The 20,552-nt window shown below is 37.8% G+C and overlaps 5 protein-coding genes across 17 annotated transcripts; 2 read left to right on the forward strand and 3 right to left on the reverse strand.

The window, feature by feature from the left end:
* Position 1: 1 nt before the first annotated feature.
* Positions 2–5,252, forward strand: LOC107272096 (UPF0428 protein CXorf56 homolog). 2 transcript variants are annotated; one of them, XM_025089419.1, is made up of 7 exons: positions 2–130; positions 1,191–1,269; positions 1,338–1,649; positions 1,762–1,918; positions 2,034–2,262; positions 2,366–2,522; positions 4,173–5,252. In XM_025089419.1, the coding sequence occupies exons 3-6, from the start codon at positions 1,529–1,531 to the stop codon at positions 2,510–2,512; spliced, it is 654 nt and encodes a 217-aa protein (XP_024945187.1). In that variant the 5' UTR covers positions 2–130; positions 1,191–1,269; positions 1,338–1,528; the 3' UTR covers positions 2,513–2,522; positions 4,173–5,252. The 2 variants fall into 2 exon arrangements, with proteins under 2 accessions (XP_024945187.1, XP_024945186.1); XM_025089418.1 differs by lacking the exon at positions 4,173–5,252 and adding an exon at positions 3,074–3,277.
* On the reverse strand, positions 87–1,180 carry LOC112495002. Its single transcript, XM_025089423.1, has 2 exons — positions 939–1,180; positions 87–333 (listed from the first exon to the last, which is right to left on the reverse strand). Exons 1-2 carry the CDS (start codon positions 1,083–1,085, stop codon positions 121–123), a joined length of 360 nt encoding a protein of 119 aa, XP_024945191.1. The 5' UTR covers positions 1,086–1,180; the 3' UTR covers positions 87–120.
* On the forward strand, positions 2,391–20,484 carry LOC107272089 (cyclin-dependent kinase 9). 6 transcript variants are annotated; one of them, XM_015748867.2, is made up of 10 exons: positions 17,206–17,221; positions 18,091–18,208; positions 18,323–18,411; positions 18,623–18,741; positions 18,854–18,938; positions 19,031–19,121; positions 19,216–19,382; positions 19,453–19,694; positions 19,767–19,914; positions 19,990–20,484. In XM_015748867.2, exons 2-10 carry the CDS (start codon positions 18,163–18,165, stop codon positions 20,296–20,298), a joined length of 1,296 nt encoding a protein of 431 aa, XP_015604353.1. In that variant the 5' UTR covers positions 17,206–17,221; positions 18,091–18,162; the 3' UTR covers positions 20,299–20,484. The 6 variants fall into 6 exon arrangements, with proteins under 6 accessions (XP_024945161.1, XP_015604356.1, XP_015604354.1 ...); XM_015748868.2 differs by lacking the exons at positions 17,206–17,221; positions 18,091–18,208 and adding an exon at positions 16,863–16,974; XM_015748869.2 differs by lacking the exons at positions 17,206–17,221; positions 18,091–18,208 and adding an exon at positions 16,867–17,000.
* Positions 2,558–5,060, reverse strand: LOC107272086 (esterase FE4). The gene is made up of 8 exons (XM_015748860.2): positions 4,872–5,060; positions 4,502–4,790; positions 4,213–4,398; positions 3,898–4,097; positions 3,666–3,822; positions 3,283–3,597; positions 3,082–3,214; positions 2,558–2,998 (listed from the first exon to the last, which is right to left on the reverse strand). The coding sequence occupies exons 1-8, from the start codon at positions 5,004–5,006 to the stop codon at positions 2,839–2,841; spliced, it is 1,575 nt and encodes a 524-aa protein (XP_015604346.1). The 5' UTR covers positions 5,007–5,060; the 3' UTR covers positions 2,558–2,838.
* Positions 5,312–16,854, reverse strand: LOC107272080. Of its 7 annotated transcripts, XM_015748828.2 has the most exons (12): positions 16,561–16,736; positions 16,328–16,452; positions 14,917–15,141; positions 14,348–14,545; positions 13,642–13,770; positions 9,495–13,396; positions 9,167–9,404; positions 8,904–9,081; positions 8,550–8,741; positions 7,937–8,473; positions 7,594–7,830; positions 5,312–7,510 (listed from the first exon to the last, which is right to left on the reverse strand). In XM_015748828.2, exons 3-12 carry the CDS (start codon positions 15,108–15,110, stop codon positions 6,434–6,436), a joined length of 6,882 nt encoding a protein of 2,293 aa, XP_015604314.1. In that variant the 5' UTR covers positions 15,111–15,141; positions 16,328–16,452; positions 16,561–16,736; the 3' UTR covers positions 5,312–6,433. The 7 variants fall into 7 exon arrangements, with proteins under 7 accessions (XP_015604314.1, XP_015604319.1, XP_015604313.1 ...); XM_015748833.2 differs by lacking the exon at positions 16,328–16,452 and having other exon boundaries at positions 16,561–16,717; XM_015748827.2 differs by having other exon boundaries at positions 16,328–16,717.
* Positions 20,485–20,552: the final 68 nt, after the last annotated feature.

Here is a 20,552-nt window from a genome sequence, read left to right on the forward strand (position 1 = left end):
ATATGAACTCTCTTTTGAACAATGATCTTGAACAATTATCAATAAAAGGAAATCCAATGTAAGTTTAATAAGCCGTCAATCCCTGGTATCCAGTTGGACTATGGAGAGATCATGGCTCCCTTATAAAAAGGTAAGGCCTCTTGTAAATGGGCAAGTAGGGCCCTTTTCACTTTTTAGTCGCCGTTTCTCTAATTCGAACTTTTTCATCCTATCCTCTGTGTTCCTCATTCTCCTTTGTCCTCCACGATTATTGTTACTCAGTTTAGAGCTTTCACGCATTTCTCCTTTTTTCGTCACGCTCTCTTCCTTTCTCACTTCCTCTCCACTTCTTTTCTGCCGGGAAGAGGACTGATTAATTTGTGATAAAGTATATTCCAGTGAATTACTGTGTTTAAATAAGGGCGCTACGATGCAATTACCTTCTATCATGCGCAAAATCACTATTTAAATAAAATACAGCTGTCCCTGTTCACTGAGGTCAAAAAAATTGTATTTCTAATCTCATTATTTGTTTTTGGATTTTATCTGTAATTATGAAAGTACTGCTTGGTTCAGAATATGATAATATGAGGTTCTGGAACGACCGTTAAAAACCCTTAGCTCCACACGCCATTGTTCCTGGGGGGTTGGAGGGAGGTGCACATAGGTTCGAATTCATGGAGAGAACGTACGGAAGTAGTATGACAGAAGCAGGAGAGCAAATTCACCGTAAGATCACCGGTAATCAAGTATCCTGTACCTACATATTCCAGGACTGCAGAATCGCTTCAGCGAAACTCGACTTACCGCAAGATTGATATTGTACACTTATTACTTTATGATTCAACGGTTTCAACATTTCTGAAAGAGTTACAAGTAACATTATTTTCCAGAACCACCATTTTGTACCTTTTCCCAAAACTTTTAGGCTAACGTTTTTATAGTATAGTATTTCGTACCTTAGAGCCACGGTCTTGATTCAGAGAAGCCGTAGCGTTGAGCATCTTCTTACTCATCTGTGTATGATCACTGCAAACGTTCCAACTATAAACTACATTTCCTGTAGAAAACATCCCTCGGTCACTTACCAGAATTTGCACAAACATTCTGCAAATGAATTGCACGTCTTTGAGTCGTCGATCACTTATCAAATGCGATGTGACTCAGTAGCTATTTATATTCTTTACAGATTTTTTTTCATTTTTCATTAGGTATGGCTTCAAGAAGAATTGTATGGGAGTGATCTTAGGCGTTCTTTATCCTGGTATATTAGTCAAATTAGTCAAGCAGGTTTTTATTGCAACTAAAGATTATTTTCTGTCAACTTCTTTATCTACAAAAAATGCATACATTTACAGAGGTGTCGCCTACTTCGAAATACTCACTGGGTCCGACGGTCTGACACTGCGCCCAGAGCTGCGCCATGGCGCAGTGAAACAGTTGGATTTGGTTTGATTACATTCAGCGAGCTGTGAGTTAGGTTATACCGTACGTCGTGTTATTTATTTGAGTATTATATTAGTGCATTACATTTAATACGAAAATAAAAATGCCGAAAGTTGTTTCAAGAAGTATAATATGTTCTGATACAAAGGATCAGGAAGAATATAGCGAAGAGAAACCGTTACACATTTATTATTGTTTGTGCGGGCAAATGACATTAATTTTAGGTAAGTCTCATTACTCTTTGGTATCATTTTTTTGCGATTAAATATCTTAAGGATGCAAAAGATTTATGCGCTTTTGTGAAACGATACTATTGGTCTCTTTATATATTTGCAGATTGTGCTATCGAAAAGTTGCCGTTGCGCAAAAGGGACGGTGCAAGAGTAATTGATGGGAGTAAACATGCACATAAAATGACTTCCGAACAAGATGAGACTGTATATTTGAAACGACAGGAGGGTATTGAAAAACAGTATCGGCAAAAGTGTAAAAAGTATATATATCAAGTTTTTCTTAATTTATGCTATATTTAAATTCATTGTGAATAAGCAAGGATTGTTTTTGGTAGTCATTATTTAATTCTCACCTAAATACAATAACTATTTCAGGTGCGGTCTCTTGTTGTATTATAAGCATGATCCTGTAGCTAATATAGTGTTCATAGTGAAGGGATCTGTGATTAAAAGTTCTGGTGAGGGTCCAATGACAGACATTTATAATCAAGTGGCTGTTGAAAAACCAAAGAAAATCATGGTTACAAAGCATACAAAGAATATGGGCAAATTCAGTTCTGTGACAGTATCGACTATAGATGAAGAGGAAGATGAAATTGAAGCGGTGAATAATACAAACATTATATCAAATATCTTTAAACGTTACCATTTCTCTATATCAAACATAATCTTAATGCCAAATTATTAAAATGCAATCATTTTTTCAGAGAGAAGTTGCTGACTCGTATGCAAACAATGCTCGTATAATAGAGAAACAATTAGAAAGGAAAGGCATGAATAAACGAAAGGCAATGCCACCACCTGAAGTCGAACAAAAGAGAGCAAGACCAAGAGGCACTTTGTTAGATGTCTAATACGTCAAAGGTACAGCAATAACGTTAATAAACATAAAATCATGGTGATATTAAAAAGCTTTATAAAATAATGCATTTAATACTTTATATGTAAGAACCGGGAATAGTTACAAAAACCACAAATTAAAACGTAGTTAACTTCAGTATATAAATCATAATTCGATGTAAGGAATAATAATTTAATCGACACGACTACGTTACGGTGTCGACTCTAATGAAATTCACATTTATGAATTATGAAGTGTTATAATCCTTCTATCATTCGTACACTATGGAAATTAATTATATCGCGCATCATAGCATTTATAAGGTTGAGAACGAAAAATTTAAGCAGAGTCATATATACTTTTCAAAAACTGCCATTTATCTTGATCCGGATTGACTCCGGTTATAAGATCTTCTTTAATTTCTAGGTAATTGACTTCTTGCTTAGTTACTGGTAGCCATTTCTTAGTTATCACGTTGTCGAGATTTGGCGTTGGATCTCTGAAAAGAATATTTAATTACTATTGTTTTTTGTGCAAGAAGTAAAGTAACTTCTTTTTTGTCTCTTGTTCTCAGAAGTTTACCCAGTTTTGGCAAAGTTCGTCCACAGCCTGGTGAGACGATTCATCGATACACGATTTTTAGAATTCGGTTCCAATTTGGAACTGAATGCACGATTGTAGAATATACAGTCGATTTCTTCTCCATGACATGTACCTGTGAAAGTCAATTCGAAATTTATTTTTCTTATGAATTAATATCTAATGGCGGTCATCCCAATTTACCTTCTCCACTGTATTTGAGCCAAAATTTTGTCCACGATTTTTCAACTTGAGCAGAAAAAATATAGAAATACATCGGTACTCGTTTCTCCAATTGAAAACCTACTAATCTTCGAATTCCATTCACAATGCGCATGTCGCCTGTAATGCGCAAGTAATTTTGAAATTGCGCCAATGTAATTGGGTCGTCACCAAAGTAGTATTTTCTAACGATTTTTATGATATCATCCGTTTTTTTAAGATTCTGATTGAAAATAAGTCTATCGAACAATTCATCAAAATCCTTTTCGACTGCACTTAATGTCTCATCCGTAGCTTCTGAAGTATCATTAAAATAATATATGTCGGGTTAACTCCTTTTATTTGACAATAACACCCATAATTACCTCGAAGAAATAGAATTCCTTCGTGGCTATCATATCCGATGATACTAGGAACTTCAATTCCTTTCATCGCCATTTCATTAGGTGGCTGAGGCAGAAAGCAATTTTCACTTTTTTCATCCAACGATGGTTTAAATATAATCTTGGAGAACATCATTGCCTATATAGTTATTTAAAAAGTAGTCAGTTATGTTTATTAAACATTGTTTTTGAATTAGATTTTGTGTTATCATACTGGTCCTCCGACAAGCTTAATCAATGCCTCCAACATTGTTACTGCATCGACTGTTTGCAGAAGCTGCACAGCTTTCTTAGTATCTGTAGTTTCAAGTCCTAATATTTTAACTAAATGTAAGACATCCTCTTTATTGTTCGTGGTATAGGCCCAGTTGTTCAGAGCGCAACCACTCTGACCAATAGCCTTGTGAAATAATCCTAAAAATAATAAGCTTATATATATGTATAATTTGTGATGATTAGTAATTGACTTCATATTTAATTAATTTTTAGAGGTAGCTGAATCGAAATAAAAAATCTCAAGATTCATTACCTTTGGCTAATGGCGACATTGTCAAGTAATGGACACAAGCAGAACCAGCACTTTGTCCACAGATAGTTACGTTTCGCGAATCGCCCCCAAATACTTCTATATTTTCCTGGACCCATTTCAACGCAGCAACTTGATCTTTTAAACCTTGATTACCTGCAGCATCCTTGTCGTCCACGTTCAGGAAGCCTAGCAGCATTAGCAACTTGACATTAAATGTTAATTATCTTTTTCAAACGCCATTCTTGCCAAATAACCGCTGCAGAATAACAATGCATAGTGTAATCCTTACCAAATATATGAAGTCTATAGTTAATGGATACGACAACTACATCATGTTTAAGTAGATAGTCCGGACCGTAGAAGTCATTACTTCCACAGCCTGTCCAGAAACCGCCTCCATGTATCCATACTATAACAGCCCGTTTACCAGACAGTGAATTAGTAGAAACATTCAAATAGAGACAATCTTCACTCCCAGTTATTTCATTAGTAGAACTCAGTATATTTAATTGTATTGCTGCAGAACCTTCTTTCTGAGCATCCCTGATGCCTGACCATGCTTTTGGAGGTTGGGGTTCCTGTCAAATAATTAAATAATTCACACGTCCTAATCCTCTATTAAATCTGAGCATCGTTCCGTTTGATTCACATAAAGTTACCTTGAACCTAAGTTGGCCAACTGGTGGCTCAGCATAGGGAATACCATTGAAAGCCAAGTACTTTCCACCTTCTACATTTTGTACAACGGTACCTTTCAAAATCCCATATTTCGTTTTTACAATCGGTGCACTCATATTAGGTCTGAAACATAAACCTGACTATCCACAAACCCAACTACGTAGCCAACTTTCCTAATGTCCCGCGATATATGTACTTGTCGCGAATTATCTTTTTATATGCAACTTTGTCACTGATAAATATGTTGCTGCATTATATTTGAATAACGACTTTTGTATTCCACAGAAACTGTATTGATAAGAATTATACTTACGAGGCAATTTTAGTGGCAATGGCATACATAAATATTGTTTGACTATTTATATTTCCAAGTATCGTAATTCATTTTAATGACAGGTATATCTGACTGTATTTTACATAGAATGTAGTGATAATATGATTCTTCATTTACACATATTTTTATTAGGTTTTTGTGGAAACCACGAATCTAATATACTCTTGTCAATAGGAAAAACCATTTTAGAAATGAAACATGCACTTTTCAATTGACCGTACAAAATCAGATCGAAGGCAACAATGTTCTAACGTTATATTTGAAATATTTATTAACATTACATAAAAGTAAATATTTAAAATATATAAATGACTAGATACAAATATTGCATAAAAATGTACATTGCAAAATATAGATAGAAATTTAATAAATAATTATAATAACTACGTACGACATGTCGTATAAGAAATCGCATTTATCAATAAAATATTTTAGCTAGAACCAGAGTTGGGTTATAGAATGGCAACATACGCGAAGTGGAACGCAAATGCATCACATTATAAAAAAAAATTAATTAACGTCACAAAAAGAGTTCTATAAAACAATTCATTTGATATGGCTCGTCCACCTTTTTTTATCGTTAACAAGGACGAAAACTATCTAAACATATCATTTGTAACTGGCCATGTCGTTCGCCTATGAACTATGGGCATGCTGCGTATATCAATCTACATGACACCAATGCATACATCTATGTAAAAGTTTCCATTCTGGACGAGTATCCATAAAGTTCTATCAGTGATCGAAGAACATAATCTTGACTCGTCCCGTAATTGTGCAGCAATCTAAAGTACAATAAAAATTAATCAAAACAGAAATCTATACGTGAATCGAATAGCCGTCGTCCCTACGTTGAACGACTGTAAAATAGACCTCTGATAAAAAGCATTAGAGGAAGGAAGGTGTGTCTCACTGATGTCGGAATAACCAGGGCACAAGGTCACATTATCGCGTAATGGATGTCAAAACAAGTGTACCCTGGGCTCTCACTAAATGCAAGTACACGAGTTTTGATTGTCTCGCGACTTCATGCGACACTTCCTGGACTCGAATAATATCTGTATCTTACAAGTTAGTAGTTAGGATTTCTCATCGCTTGGGATTTACCTCATCATCTCACAGATGACGTGGACGATAAACTTTTATAATATCCATAAAATGCTAATGCAACCTACAAAGGACATTCATATAGCATTCTAATCAGAATAATTAAAGATTAGCTTGCGACGACTTAATGTCTGCCTTTTTAAGTATCGTGGGCTCGTCCTTCAAAAAAGTTCCGGATCTAGATCCGACTGTGGGCTGCTTTACGGGTTCCCCGTTATGGCACTTTGTTTTCACCTTATCCTCACCAGGCTTACAAGCTTTCTTTACACCTGCTGCTGGTTGTTTATTAACCTTATATGTGGCGGTAGACTTAGGGGATGACCTCTTGCTGGGACTATCCAGACTCTGCTGATTCGAAAGCGTCTCCTTTCTTTCTCTCTTTATTACATTAGACACTGCGCTCGTCGTTTGTGCACTCTGTCGCGGACTTGTACGACTCGCTACTTGGTGTACGGACTTACTTAGGATGTCAGGCGTCTTTGCGGCGTCCAGGAGATTCCTTCGTAGATTTGGCGAGCCCTGATAAGGCGTTACGGCTACTGCTCGGTTTCGACTGGCTGCTGTTGAACTTTCCAATGACCTGAGGGGTTTCCGGGTGATAGTCAGTGGACTTCTTTGTTGCGTCGGTGGTGATGTCTTCTTGGTACGGTCGTATACCTGGGTCTTGTTTATTCCACGACCTAATGTTGGCGACAGTTTGTTGGAGGTGCTTGACTTTGGCGTGGCTGTGATCTCTGTCATAAGACTGTCGGTTGACATGGACGTGTCCATCTTGCCGGTTTTCATCTTGATCGATGATTTCTTCTTGGGCTCGGCTAAGGAATCTACTGATAGACCTATCTCGGTATCCTTTTGTTTGAATGTTGGAGACTCGGGACGGGTGATGCCGCAACTCTTACTCGTTGTGTCCTTCCTGTTATTCACTCTACTGACATTGGTTTCCGTTAAACTGTCTGACGAGAGTGCCTTTACATCCTTCTTTATCGGCAGCTTAATTTTTGCTAATGGTTTCTTATCCACAGCACGTTTCACTGCTGGACTTGATGTCCGTGATGAGTCCGATGATGAGATCATTATTTTTCTTCTTTGTTGTACCATAACCTTCTCGGATTGCACTGCGGGTGGTGCAGTTTCTTTTGTGACCGACTTGTTCCTTGGCTCTAGGTATCTTGATTTCACCTAGGAATATAATCAGTTTTGTGATTATGTGTTTCACATATGAATTAACCAAGTCTTGTTTGCTAGAGAAAATTGTTACTTACCTCCATCTTATTTGGCCAAGATTTTGGTCTGCTTGAACTGTCACTTGGAGCCTGCTTTTCTTCTTGCACTTTGCGCTCCAGAGGATCGCTCTTTGGTTTATTTAAAACTTTTTTTGCTTGCGGTACAAGTGTTGCTTGTTTAATGGTCTTGTCGGTATGTTCGGTTATGACCAATTTAACTCGTCTTAAATCGAGACTTCGACTCGTCGTTGAACGACTGGATGGCGCTTTTGGTTCCTATAATATCATAATGAAATGTATCAAATACTTGTACACCCTTATACACTAACGGTCGTACAAGTACCAGCATGATACGTTAGAGAAAAAAGTGTGTCACCCGTACTTTTAGGAAATTAGAATGCCTGGATGGACGTTTCGAAGTTTCGTGGGGCAAGATAACGAGGCAAGCTAATTCTTGTATCCTACGACGAAGTTCCAAGTCCATCTTAAGCCACGAACTGGTCCTAGCTGCTCTAGTAGCTTCCCGCACAAGACATTTCTCTACTCTACTCTGAATCTTCTTCAGGAAGTCAACAAATAATTGACCCCATTTCATATTAGATGGTGGATCATCCGTTTGAGAAGTGGCCAACATTTTGTGCAGTTTGGAATAACTCTTGCATGCTTGTTCAGGTGGTAGGCGATCTGCAGCTGCTAGAAAATTATCCTCCAGGCGACTAATGTTCCATGTGAGTTCCCGACCCAGAGCCTGGAACTTTTCGTTTCCTAGCACTCCAGAAAAATTTTCAGACAAGAACTTGACAGCTGTTTCCAAAAGATTCGAGACAAGTCGAAATACTGGTTCAGCCCAACGTACGTTTGGCAAAGTGGCTAAGAGCTTGTCACAATCCATTATGGTCTGGAGTACGTTGTCTGTTGACTACAACAATAAGAATTAAGAATTAGAAAAACAAATATAAAAGAAGCAATGGAGAATATGATGATATATGCTTTACCATGTGGACTATATGCTGATGGTAGCATTTATCCATTAGTTCCCTTGGGAGTGTGGCAAATGCTTTACATGGCCAGATTCTTACAAAGTGTCTTGTTATCCATCGAAGGGACTTCCTGTATACTTCATCGAGACCATAAGCAGCAGCAAGTGGCATACATTCCAATACGCCTACTGCACATATTTGGCAGGGCTATAAGAAAACATTCGTCATTCTCCATATTTAATTATATATTTTTATACAGTGGGTTTTGGGCATTCAAAATTCTAGCCATATAAGTACTAGGTCTTTTTACTATTACTTACTACCAAACAACACATAAGGCAATTGTAAAATTTAATTATTATTACTAACCTTATGAAACAAGTGACAGTATTTCACTTTAAGCGTGTATCCTATTACTTCTTTTAAACCCTCTAAGCAGAGCATATCAGCTAATGTGGCCAATTCCACTATGCTGATCGAATCTGGTATATTACTCTCTCCGCTGTATATGTGGCACAGTGCAAAATGTACTGCATTGTATGAATACCTATAAAGCGACGTTCAGAGTTATGGTATTACATTTAGCAAATATGTACTGATAGTAAATATAGCTCTATTCACAAACTACACACCCCTGTAAAGGAATAACATTTCCAGCACTCTCGACCCAACCCCCACTCAATATGGCAGCAAAATATTGACAGCGTGAACTCAGTATGCACTTATGTGCTCGAATTCTACGACCAGCTACATCTATTGTGACATCAGGATTAATCTCTTCTAAGAACATTCTTAATAAATCTTCTCCTAATCTATTGTATGGCTTTCCTCCAGCTAGACTTGAAGTTTCCGTTTCTTCGGTGCTTCCCTCTATCACAGAAATATTAAAAAAAAAAGCATTAAAATTACTTTTACTACTTAAGAAATTTATGTGAAATAATTGGTAACACAATCACTTACCAGCGCCTGATCGTCCCATACTGCTTTGCATGCTACTGAGATCAGATTCTGAGATTATGCCTTCACCTTCACAGTCAGTAGCCATATCTTCGAGTGGTGACTTTTGCTTCGGTGGTAAAGACGTTGTCATAACTGATGTGAACTTCCTGGACAATGTCCTCACTGGACCACTGGATCTTGACATTACCAATTTACTTTCAATCCATGAAGTTTCTGGTATGCTGTTGCTCATACGATAAGTAACTCTGTCTTCCTTACTAAGAATAGCGTCAGACGTATCAATACGTGCTGGTGTTTTATCCAAATCTGACAATCTTACAAAAGATGAACCTGTTGTCTTCGAAGGTCCTGACTGATTATCTTTTAAGTCATAGTCATTAGATTTTTCATTTTTTCGCAATGATCTGCTGTCACTTTTGTCCTTATGCTTTTGATCCAGCATCTCACAATCAGGCCTTTTCAGTTCACATTCAATTTTTTTTATTTTCTCATTAAGAGATTTTTGTGCCTCTAAGATTTTACTACCCCCAGCAGCACCCTGTTTTTGCTCCACATTTGGTATATCTCCATTTAATAAGTCAGGTAATTCAAAGTCATGATTATCACTTCCTGGAGATGGTCCACTTCCGCTACTAATGTCAAATGTCTCGCTCTTACGCGTGTGACCTTCTGTACTCTCTGTACCAGTTTTATCCCAAACAGACACTTCGGAGTACTCCTCCTCGAAGAGCTTGACATCTGAAATCTCCATATTTTCCTCCACCTCACTGGAAATCAGTTCCTTATAATCGTGATGCTTTACAGAAACGCGAAGCTCCTCATTAACAATCTCAATGTGAGAATTCGGCGGAGTGTCACGAGTATCAAATTCAAAAACATCCTCCGAGGATGTATCCATGTTGCGACCATTATCTTGTTCCTGTAGCCGCTTAGGATTTTTTGCATTCAAAGTATCAGCACGTGCTACTTCACTCAGCGAATGACTAGAATTACTTCCTTTAGTTTGTATTCTCCTGATATCGCCACGGTCCACGGAGAGGCTGTGGGCTCGTTTATGTTCTTTCCTAAATAATAATTCCTTGCCAACATGTCCATTGCCACTTGCAGATTGTGACTTGTCCACATTCCAGGAATGTCGCTTAAATACTGGCCTAGAGGATGACAGGGTACGTCGTCTAACGACTGGTGAATCTGATTCTATAAACATAAAAACGCTGGGCTTACTGTTATCCCTAACAGATCTTTGTTCACGGATACAATGATTTTGTGCACTGCCACTGCCGCCATTTTCATCAGACTCATTCATATCACTAACTTTTGACTGATCTGCTTCTACCTTCTTATCGTAAACCTTGATTAAACTTCCTTTACATGATTCGCTACTAGTCTCATTGCCATTCTTCTTACTTGGCTCACTCAAATCGATGAACATGGAAAATATATTTTTCTTATCATTTCCCTCCTGGACGCTTTGATTCTTATTGTTACTTGGGTCAACAGTTTCTTGCTTTTTACACTTGGCATTGCTATCACTCTTCCCAGACATATCTATATAAAATTCACAGTATTGCTTTCCAGTCCCGTTCTGTTCCTTTTTCTCTGCTTCGCGTGCGTCCGTCATCTTCTTTGTCTCCATGTTACTTAAATTGACAAAAAAACCCAGACTTCCGTGCTGCCTATCCTGAGACTTGCATTTTTTCACGCTCTTAATGCAATCCGACGATGAAAAGCTCTGCGACATACCTTCCTGGGTATCAAATGTCATAGAAGACTTAGCATCACTCCTATTGCAACCACTCATGTCAACGACCCAGGCAGTCATAGAAGTAGACATTCTATTAGGCTTAGCTTTAACTTCCGGTTCATTCATAATAACCGAACCGCCGGATACGATTGGTGTGGATTCTGTTTTACGGCGCACAATTGGACTATCAGTTGGTTTTTTATAATCAGAAGTACTGGCACCACCAGAAACAATAGGTGCTCTCTCGTCGCGTTTCTTTATCTTCATCAAATCCAAAAGACGATCTTCCTTCTCCACAGTGTAATTTAAATTTACAGGTAAACTGCTGCTCGAGTTCTCTATCAGGTCATCCAGCAACTCGACCTTGTTCTCTATAACGAATTTATCACTGGCACTTTTAATCACGGGATAGACTGCATTGGAGTTTTCAATACTGATGTCAAGATGGCAATTATTCTCTGCTCCCTCCTGCGCTGCCGTGTGACCCACTTTATCTAGCAACAAAAACGGCATTGTCGAATCGTAACGCATGTCACCGGATTCTGAAATATCCGCTGCGGAAGGACTTGGCTCGGTGTCCAGTATAGGCACAGCAGTATCCACAGCGGGTAAAAAACAAGAGTCGCCGTCGACACGATGTCCAGAGTACTGTGGAATGGAATTTTGAAATACAAGGCTACCCTGACGTCTCTCGTACTCCTGCCTCAAGACTGACAGTGTCTCCTCGTTGGAATCAAGTTCGAATGTATTTCTCCTTATCAGCGAGGGTCGTCGTGTTTCATCCGTAGTTTCGGAATCCTCCTTTTTCTCACAATCTTCCTTATCCTGCACTTCCTCCTCGACAACTGTCACGTTGCTCGTTGCTTCTCTCGCGTTATTCACTATACTGATTTCATCCTTCATCACGTTGAGACTGGTACTGTTATCAGGACATGGCGAAGCCTGAGTGCTCTCTCCACTATCCGCTTCCTTGATCTCGACCACCAAGGCCTCCTTCTCGATACCCTTATCCATCTCAGGTTTCTCATCCAATGTGGAATCCACTCGTTTGACCTTACGCGTCTCAGCTAGAGGCTTCAGGTGTTCCGTAAGCTTTAGCTCTCTTTCAAATTCAGCGACTCTCTCGTGGCCGCCTTGTAAACTAGTTTGTTTTCTAGCAGTGTACTTATGCGTCTGCTCATCGCTTGGAAGATTATTGGATCTACTTGGTACATAGTCCATGGAATTGGAAATGTACGAAGCTATTCTACCAGATGGATGACGATCCCTTGTCCTCTCCATAGATAAAACCTCGTTCTCATCGCTAAGACTGGAAGCGTCTATAAAGTAATAACTGCTCGTACTCGAGGAACTCTTCTTAATGGGTAGATCATTCGAATGAGACAATTCATGACGGAGTTGTTCAGTAGTCATGCTTCTGGCCTCGGAGCTGCTGTTCAGTTTCTCGTTCTCGACTTTATTGAAGCCTTCGTACTTTGCGAATTCTCTCTCAGTGTCGGATGCGCCTGGTGACATGTTGACAGGATCGATAAATTCAAAGGACTCCGTAGGTACGAATGAGTTAGTCTGCTCATTCCCATCACTTTCACAATCAGATTCGTAGAACGGATCGTTAAGTACGCGATTCTCATATTGAGATACTTCCTCGGACTGTTCCTTTGTCTTATGGGCATTTTCGTCGGATGAACCAGATGAATCTAGTTGTTGTTGTTGTTGTTGCTCAGGTCGGTCAAAGGAACAAGTTGCGTCATCGTTAGAAATGCATTCCATCACTGCCGACTCTATCAGACTCTTAACGCCATGCACGTCATTGCAACTGGTTATCTCGTTAGAGTGCTTAGAAATTATACAGCCTTGCTTCTGTTTTCTTGCCTCCTTACTTCTACGAGTTATCTTGTTCGAATCCTCGTCAGTCGATATATCCTCAGCCGCTTGTGACTCCTCGAGATCCATACCGGAAGTCTCCGAGACACTGTTTTCCCGTGGACTTGCCGAGCCGGTTTCTAGTCCGGAATCGGCCATATCAGAAGACATAGGACTCACATCGATGATAACATCTTCTCTGTTTGCTTCGTTACTATCCAAGAGTTTACAATTCTTCCACAGGATCGACCTCGTGCCTTCCGTTAACGTCGTGAGTGGGATCTCCTTGAAGGATCTGTATAAATGTCAATATTCTTTATCACAATTCTACTCCATGCTCAACTTTAAGACAACTCGTACCACACTGATAATATTGACACAAGACTTACAAGGAAGTAATAAGAAAAAAAAGGCACGTTTCTCCTAAGAAGCCATCGTGACTATGGCTTCTACTGAGAAACGTGAGAACGGATATAATTTAGCCTTTGATTTTATGTGGTAAAATTAATGTCAGTTGTATAAGCTTTTACGAGACGGAACCTTTCTTTGTAATGAGATGTTTCATCGGTGTATGGAGCTTCTGCAGTTGGAACAGTGCATGAGATATTCAGAATGAGTTCTACCAGTAACCGTTCTTCCTGGGAGAGATCCAAGTTACTATATAGAAGTCTGCAATAAATTGATACTTTAGAATAAAAAGTGCTCTAACCGTATTGGGAAAATGGCGTGCCATGCATGTATAGTGTATTTTATTAAACTACTGATGAAACGGAGATCCAGGATAAATAAGCAGAACAAAAATTCCTAACTATCCTGAGTATAAATAGAAATACACACCAGACAATAACACTCAAACTGAAGAACTTTTTGGAATTGGTTTTTGTTCTTCTAACTAGTCAATGAGTTTTATATCATTTCAGTGTTGATATATTTGAATAGTAAACTTTAAAAGAATGTTCTTGTTTTCATGTCAACACTTGTTCAAGCTGTTACTGTGTAGCGTAGAGTGTAGAGTGAGTATTAACAGTAAACTAAAAATAGTAATGTGCTATGGCTCATCGAGTCATATGGTGAGCATGCAGGATAGCAGTAATAGTGTAGTTTTGTATCATTGATTGTTGTGCAAGAGATGATGTTTGCCTTGATATTTTATACAGAAACCATGCAAGGACAACGAAGTTCGTGTACAATCAAATATTGTGCAATGGCTCTGATCTTACTACAGAATATAATGATGTATCTGTACCTTATAAAACTTTCAACTTGATGAAATATTCCAGGTGTATCGAGAAAACATTCAATTTTTTTATTATTGTATATAAAATATGGTTTGAGAACCTCGTAAAATTCTGGCGATCTTGTCCTAACGATGCACTCGTTTGTATAAATTGCGTTAGAGCCGTGTATTATTTTAAGATCGCAATGCAGAGACTCCGCAAATATTCTGTACAATGAAATAATTTTTTCTTTTGATTATATAGTTCCGGTGTATTCTATATCATCGCTATAGCAAGCTCCATTAGAATTAGGAACATTGTAATAAATAATGGAAAATAATATTGCTACTGTGCCAAATGAGGAATACTTCAATAAAATAAACTTGCAACGTTTTAGGGTAACAGATTGTTTTACTATTAATAAGATGTCAAGTAACTTCCATATAAAATGTTGTAGAGTTCCAGAAAGACAATAAGTCACAATTTAGTAATAAAATGATATAATGAATGAACTACTGCATTGTAAGTCATTAAAAATGAGATTGTACATGTAACTAAAAAATAAGTCTCACAGCTTAAATGTCATGCCTGTCTATACCTGAGAATATTTTCTTGAAGTAATTCGATGTTTTTCAAACAAGTACGTTTAGTTTCTGCTCTGTGGCGCTTTTTAAAAGATTCGGTGGTAGGGGGCTTAGATGAAAGACAAGGGTACAGGTGATGATGATATAGCCACAAGTTTGTTCTGTCGTAACTTCCACCTTGTCTGATGCTGCCGCTGCCTCCAGCCATGAGGCATGTCTACTCTTTTATGCTAGCCCACCTTTAAACAATCAAGCAAATATTTCTCATTCATTACAGAGCCTAACATAAACCAATAAGAACTATGTCTTATACAGAGACATTTTTATCACAAAAAATCATCTAATATTTCCTATTCCTTCTGAGACTATTTGCTTGTTGAACATGCATATATGTACGGAATAAACTCAAACAATGTGATGACGCAGGCATATCAGGAGATTGCCAATGTGTATACCCAGAATGTAAATATTTATCATTGCATAGTTTGAACTTTCTCAGTTGACAAAACATAGATATTCTCAAAACCTATATGACAAGAATAATAAATCTTCATAAAAAAACGAGTATGCATATTTTTTACAGTTTAAAAAGAGGATACGAAACATCGATTACAATATGAATAGCAGCATTACTACTAAAGCTATTAAAAATTTCTTTTAATGTTCAATCCTGTGACATGGGCATACAAATTACACACTGTAATTGGTCTTTGGTTGAATTAATAAAAGTGGCCTTTTGGAGCACACATTATATGTATATCCTTCCAATACATGATGATTGTAATATCATTAACGAATAAACACATTGCCAAAATTGGATGCGAAACACTCAAGGTCAAATGTACAAGCCGCCGTCAGATTCGTAATTACTATTCCATTCTAAGCACGTCAGTAGCCCGTCAACGAAGTACTGCTAACCTTATTAATCTTTCACTTAACTCAATTACATTGCATGTAAAGATTTACATAAAATAGCGAAGCCAAACAATTAATAAAAGATAAATCAAAGCTATTAAAAAATATTATACAATTATTCAAACAAGTAAAGAGCACATACTCTCTGCTGTCACAAAGGAGCGACGACATATGGCGTATAGCATTAAAATTATATGAAACCTTAATTAACACAACTCAAGAGAGTTTAAAGAGTAAGTGGCCAATACAAAAAAAAAGTATAGCCACTAGACAACTTGTCCTGCTTTCATACTAGACTACGAAAAAATAGAAAAAAAAAAGAAACGCCAAAGAACTCGGCACCGAAACGTGAGCAGATCGCAAGACTAGGTTGCGGTTTTGATGAACGGGTGCGGCAATAATTCAATAACAATAGTATATCATTGTTGAATGTATTAACGACCTACAGTCAAAGAGATCCTGTCATAATTATTGACTCATTGACAGTACGTCAGTGTCAAGCGAACGCACCTTTACCACCGTCGACTGTCATTCGTTCTACTTTGATATACAGAACAGCAGCAGCAGCAGGTTACGCCGTATCGCGCACGCAACATTTTATTCTCATTGATTTGGAGTATTCCTCGGTGACAGCACTGAGAAAGATAAGTTCTTTATTCGCAGTTGGATTCGCCCTTCGGCCATCCGGTTCTGCACACTGGACGCGACTTTTCTTCAATAATTTATTGATCGACCGAACATACCTCGCGTTATTTTACACTGCGAACCAAGTTGCTCCGCACGATTACCGAGACCGTCGTGAACTCCGTATTTACCGGCGAATGCCGCGGCAAGAATTTTTTAACGATTTCACAGAAGAGCCGACGGAGAAGGTAGTCGACGTTTATTTTTCTAGGAAATACTCACCAATACCTTTACTACGAGGTACCTTCCAGGTCTTTCAGGTGTATGTAAGCAACGTGGTGGTCAGTGGTGGGAAAGTCTTCTTCTACGGGTGGGGACATTAATGATGCTGCCATCTATGTTGTAAAAAAAATCCCGAACTAAGGATTCAAGATGGCGAGAGATCCACGTTATTCGAAATGAAACGGAGTCATCTCTCTTGGTTTTTATAATCGGTATATTCTTTGCTTCGGGCCAACGCGAACTAACGAATGGTATTGTTTAACGCGGATATTATCAAGTATTTAAGTATTTGTTGCTGTTAATATTGAGAGAGAACAATGTAGTGCTTCGTCAATATGTGCGTGCTCGTACGGACAAGGAAAACAACCAGGGATCGTTGTGCTGAGAAATCTAGGGATTCAAAGTTTTGTAACATAAGTGATTGAGATCGTAGGAAGTCATCCGATATAATTTTGGTCTTAGCCTCCGGCCTTTTTTTAAATTGTCTTTTAAATACATGTAAGACATAAACAAGCAGATACTGACAGGCTGGCAAAGATATGGCAGTGGCTGTTTTGCCCTTGCACTTCAGGCACTAGCTTCACGTAATTTTTAATGAAAATAAAAAAAAAAGAATACCCAGAACTGAGAAATATTTATGAGAAATACACTGTATAACTCCGAATAATAGTTGTCAAATCAATTGCAGAATTTGGTAGTAAAATGGAATATATCTGTAAACCAGCATTTTTTCCCCCGCTTAAAAAAAAAGATTGGCCACGGAGAGTGCTAGTAGTCAATCCCTGACGTCACATTTGGATTCAACGGACCGCGTAACCAGTAATGCTCACACGAAAGTTACTTTTATATGTATATATGCATTGTGGCAATTAGGTTCCCAAAGGAAAATTGGAAAATGAATAGATTAAGTATAGAAGTACAAAAAATGCCTTATACACTTGCCTCTGTGAAATATAATTACCATAATGAATGAACTATAAAATAACTTTTGCATAACAAGCATCGCTGGTTTTGCGGCCTGTGTGATCAGCTGTGACGTCACGAACTCCCAACTAGCGCTCCCCGTGGCCAGTTTTCTTTTTTTAAAGCGGGGAAACAGTGCTGACTGACAGCTCGTTCTACAGTAAAGGAAGATTCTCATATTGCATTGACAATTATTACTCCGAGTGATACAGTGTATTTCTCATTAATATTTCTCGGTCCTGGGATCACTATTTTTTGGATTTTCATAAAAAAAGTGTGCGACAATGGTGTCTGAAGTACGAGACATTGAAGGGCGTCTGCCATGTTACTTTTATCAAGATGTTAATAATTGTGTTTATTCGTATTTACTAAATCTTGCAAAATTTGATTGAAAAATTGGATAGCGCCAAAGCCGATATTTTTTTTCCCAAGGATTTGTACCCGCTGAAGATTGAAGTGATAGAGTTTTCAATTACATGATCTATCCTTGTTCTAAAATTTCTAGTTCGTGTTCCTGCGCGGGTGAGTACGCACGCATTGACGAAAGCACTACGGTTTTTCTCTCAATACGAACTTCTTTTTTGTTATATGTTGTATGTGTAGACCTTATACGGGTTTTTTTTATTATACCGTTAGATACTTGGCCGGCATTGGGACTGTTGGAACGTAAATACGTGATATTTAGGAGCGTTTATGACCTCGCGATAACCGCAATTATAATGCAGGTATGCACTTCACTGAGTGTTCGTTACGAACTTTTCACGAGTAACAGCGCGGTGGCACTGCAGGCGTTTCAGTCTCAGGAAGGCAGTCGACAGCAGTCGATGACAGTAGTTGCTTGTGTTTCATTCTCTTTTCACGCTCTTGTTATTCTTTTCTCTGTTGGCTGGCTCGTTGTGTGTTTGTGGATGACCGCATTTACGTTTGTTTATTCAGCCTTTTCGGAAGATGAACACTAAGGAAAAGGAAAAGTATATTGAGGAATTCAACTTTCCCCACTGTGATGAAGCCACCAAGTATGAGAAGGTTGCAAAAATTGGGCAAGGAACTTTTGGGTATGTCAAAGACATTTTAAAAATTCACTGATATCTTTGTGAGAGGTTAGTTTTTTATATAACAATTTTATTAATGTTGTTAACGTAATTTCTTTGATACGTCTACTTACAGGGAGGTATTTAAGGCTAGGGATAAGAAAACAAATAAAAAGTTTGTGGCTATGAAAAAAGTATTGATGGACAATGAAAAAGAAGGGGTGAGTCATATTTTGTGTTGTAAGAACATCTTTTGTCGTTACTGGTTATTGTATAGAGCTGGAGTATTTTTTGAAATCTTGTGCCGTTGCAGTTTCCTATAACAGCTCTTAGAGAGATAAGGATACTGCAGTTGTTAAAACATGAAAATGTAGTAAACCTAATAGAAATATGTAGGACAAAGGGTAAGTTGAAAAAATGTTCTGTAAGAAACGTATAGATTTTTTAATTCATTCTTAGCGTACTATCTTTTTTGACTTTCTGGCTTTTATGTTTTAGCTGCGCTCTACAATAAATATCGCTCAACATTCTATCTGATATTTGATTTCTGCGAGCATGATCTCGCTGGACTGTTGTCTAATGTAAATGTAAAATTTAGTTTAGGTGAAATTAAAAAAGTCATGCAGCAATTATTGAATGGACTGTATTATATTCATAGTAATAAGGTTGGTACACCTTTAATATTTTGACATTACTTAGCACAATGTGAAAAAAGATGGAAAATATCTATTCCAGATATTGCATCGTGATATGAAAGCAGCAAATGTTCTCATAACAAAAAATGGTATTTTGAAATTAGCTGACTTCGGTCTTGCCCGTGCATTCAGTGCAAATAAAACAGGTCAAACAAATAGATATACAAATAGAGTTGTCACACTCTGGTACAGGCCGCCTGAGTTACTGCTAGGTGACCGTAACTACGGACCTCCTGTTGATTTGTGGGGTGCTGGTTGTATAATGGCAGAAATGTGGACAAGGTACAATAAATGGTTTAAAGTAATTTTTCAATTTCTCACAGTATAACATAGTAATTTTAACTAATTTCATAGGTCACCCATTATGCAAGGTAACACAGAACAGCAGCAGCTCACATTAATTTCACAATTATGTGGTTCTATCACAACAGAAGTATGGCCAGGTGTAGAAAACTTAGATTTATTTAACAAAATGGAATTGCCTAAAGGCCAAAAAAGAAAGGTACAGTATCTCCGGTAACAAGACATAACATAAACCTATAAAATAAATTATGACTTTCAATTGTAATTTTTCTAGGTGAAAGAACGGCTCAAACCATACGTCAAAGATCCATACGCCTGCGATTTATTAGACAAACTTTTAATTCTTGATCCAAGCAAAAGATATGATTCCGACTCGGCTCTGAATCACGATTTCTTTTGGACTGATCCCATGCCCTGCGACCTTAGTAAAATGTTGGCTCAACACACTCAAAGTATGTTCGAATATCTGGCACCTCCAAGACGACTGGGTCACATGAGGCATCCTCATCATCAAGTTCCCGGTGGAACTGCCAAACCAAGCTCCAGCATGGCAGACAGTGGCTATCAGGACCGTGTGTTTTAGCACGGTTATCTTGAACGACATTAATTATCTCTGCCATTTATAGAATTTAAGAATAATTTATATAATTGTTATAAAAAAAAAGAAGACAGACCAGTAACATTTAATTTTCCAAGTATCTTCGAAGTGTTCAGTTTAAATAGAAGAGCGAAAAAAGATTAATAAAAATGTACAAACTTTTTATACGCATAAATTTTGTTAAAATATTCTATAACTTCATTTTTATTTCCTCAAATTTACTATTTCGATGCACTGGA

The sequence above is a fragment of the Cephus cinctus genome, unplaced genomic scaffold (assembly GCF_000341935.2).
Source record: "Cephus cinctus unplaced genomic scaffold, Ccin1 Ccin1_scaffold1109, whole genome shotgun sequence".
NCBI lineage: Eukaryota > Metazoa > Arthropoda > Insecta > Hymenoptera > Cephidae > Cephus > Cephus cinctus.

Excerpts from the sequence above, each read along its gene's own strand:
- LOC107272096 (XM_025089419.1), top strand. The coding sequence starts at position 1,529 with ATGCCGAAAGTTGTTTCAAGAAGTATAATATGTTCTGATACAAAGGAT. Across the intron at positions 1,919-2,033 it reads TATCGGCAAAAGTGTAAAAA|GTGCGGTCTCTTGTTGTATT; the intron begins GTATATATATCA and ends TAACTATTTCAG. Across the intron at positions 2,263-2,365 it reads AGGAAGATGAAATTGAAGCG|AGAGAAGTTGCTGACTCGTA; the intron begins GTGAATAATACA and ends TCATTTTTTCAG.
- LOC112495002 (XM_025089423.1), bottom strand. The coding sequence starts at position 1,085 with ATGTTTGTGCAAATTCTGGTAAGTGACCGAGGGATGTTTTCTACAGGA. Across the intron at positions 334-938 it reads ATCAAGACCGTGGCTCTAAG|AAAAGAAGTGGAGAGGAAGT; the intron begins GTACGAAATACT and ends TCTTCCCGGCAG.
- LOC107272080 (XM_015748828.2), bottom strand. The coding sequence starts at position 15,110 with ATGGCTGGAGGCAGCGGCAGCATCAGACAAGGTGGAAGTTACGACAGA. Across the intron at positions 13,397-13,641 it reads ACATCTCATTACAAAGAAAG|ATCCTTCAAGGAGATCCCAC; the intron begins GTTCCGTCTCGT and ends ACATTTATACAG. Across the intron at positions 9,405-9,494 it reads TATGGGACGATCAGGCGCTG|AGGGAAGCACCGAAGAAACG; the intron begins GTAAGTGATTGT and ends TTTCTGTGATAG.
- LOC107272089 (XM_015748867.2), top strand. The coding sequence starts at position 18,163 with ATGATCTATCCTTGTTCTAAAATTTCTAGTTCGTGTTCCTGCGCGG. Across the intron at positions 18,412-18,622 it reads TAACCGCAATTATAATGCAG|CCTTTTCGGAAGATGAACAC; the intron begins GTATGCACTTCA and ends TTGTTTATTCAG. Across the intron at positions 18,939-19,030 it reads TGGACAATGAAAAAGAAGGG|TTTCCTATAACAGCTCTTAG; the intron begins GTGAGTCATATT and ends GTGCCGTTGCAG.
- LOC107272086 (XM_015748860.2), bottom strand. The coding sequence starts at position 5,006 with ATGAGTGCACCGATTGTAAAAACGAAATATGGGATTTTGAAAGGTACC. Across the intron at positions 3,823-3,897 it reads TTAAGCTTGTCGGAGGACCA|GCAATGATGTTCTCCAAGAT; the intron begins GTATGATAACAC and ends ATAACTATATAG. Across the intron at positions 2,999-3,081 it reads ACGAACTTTGCCAAAACTGG|AGATCCAACGCCAAATCTCG; the intron begins GTAAACTTCTGA and ends TATTCTTTTCAG.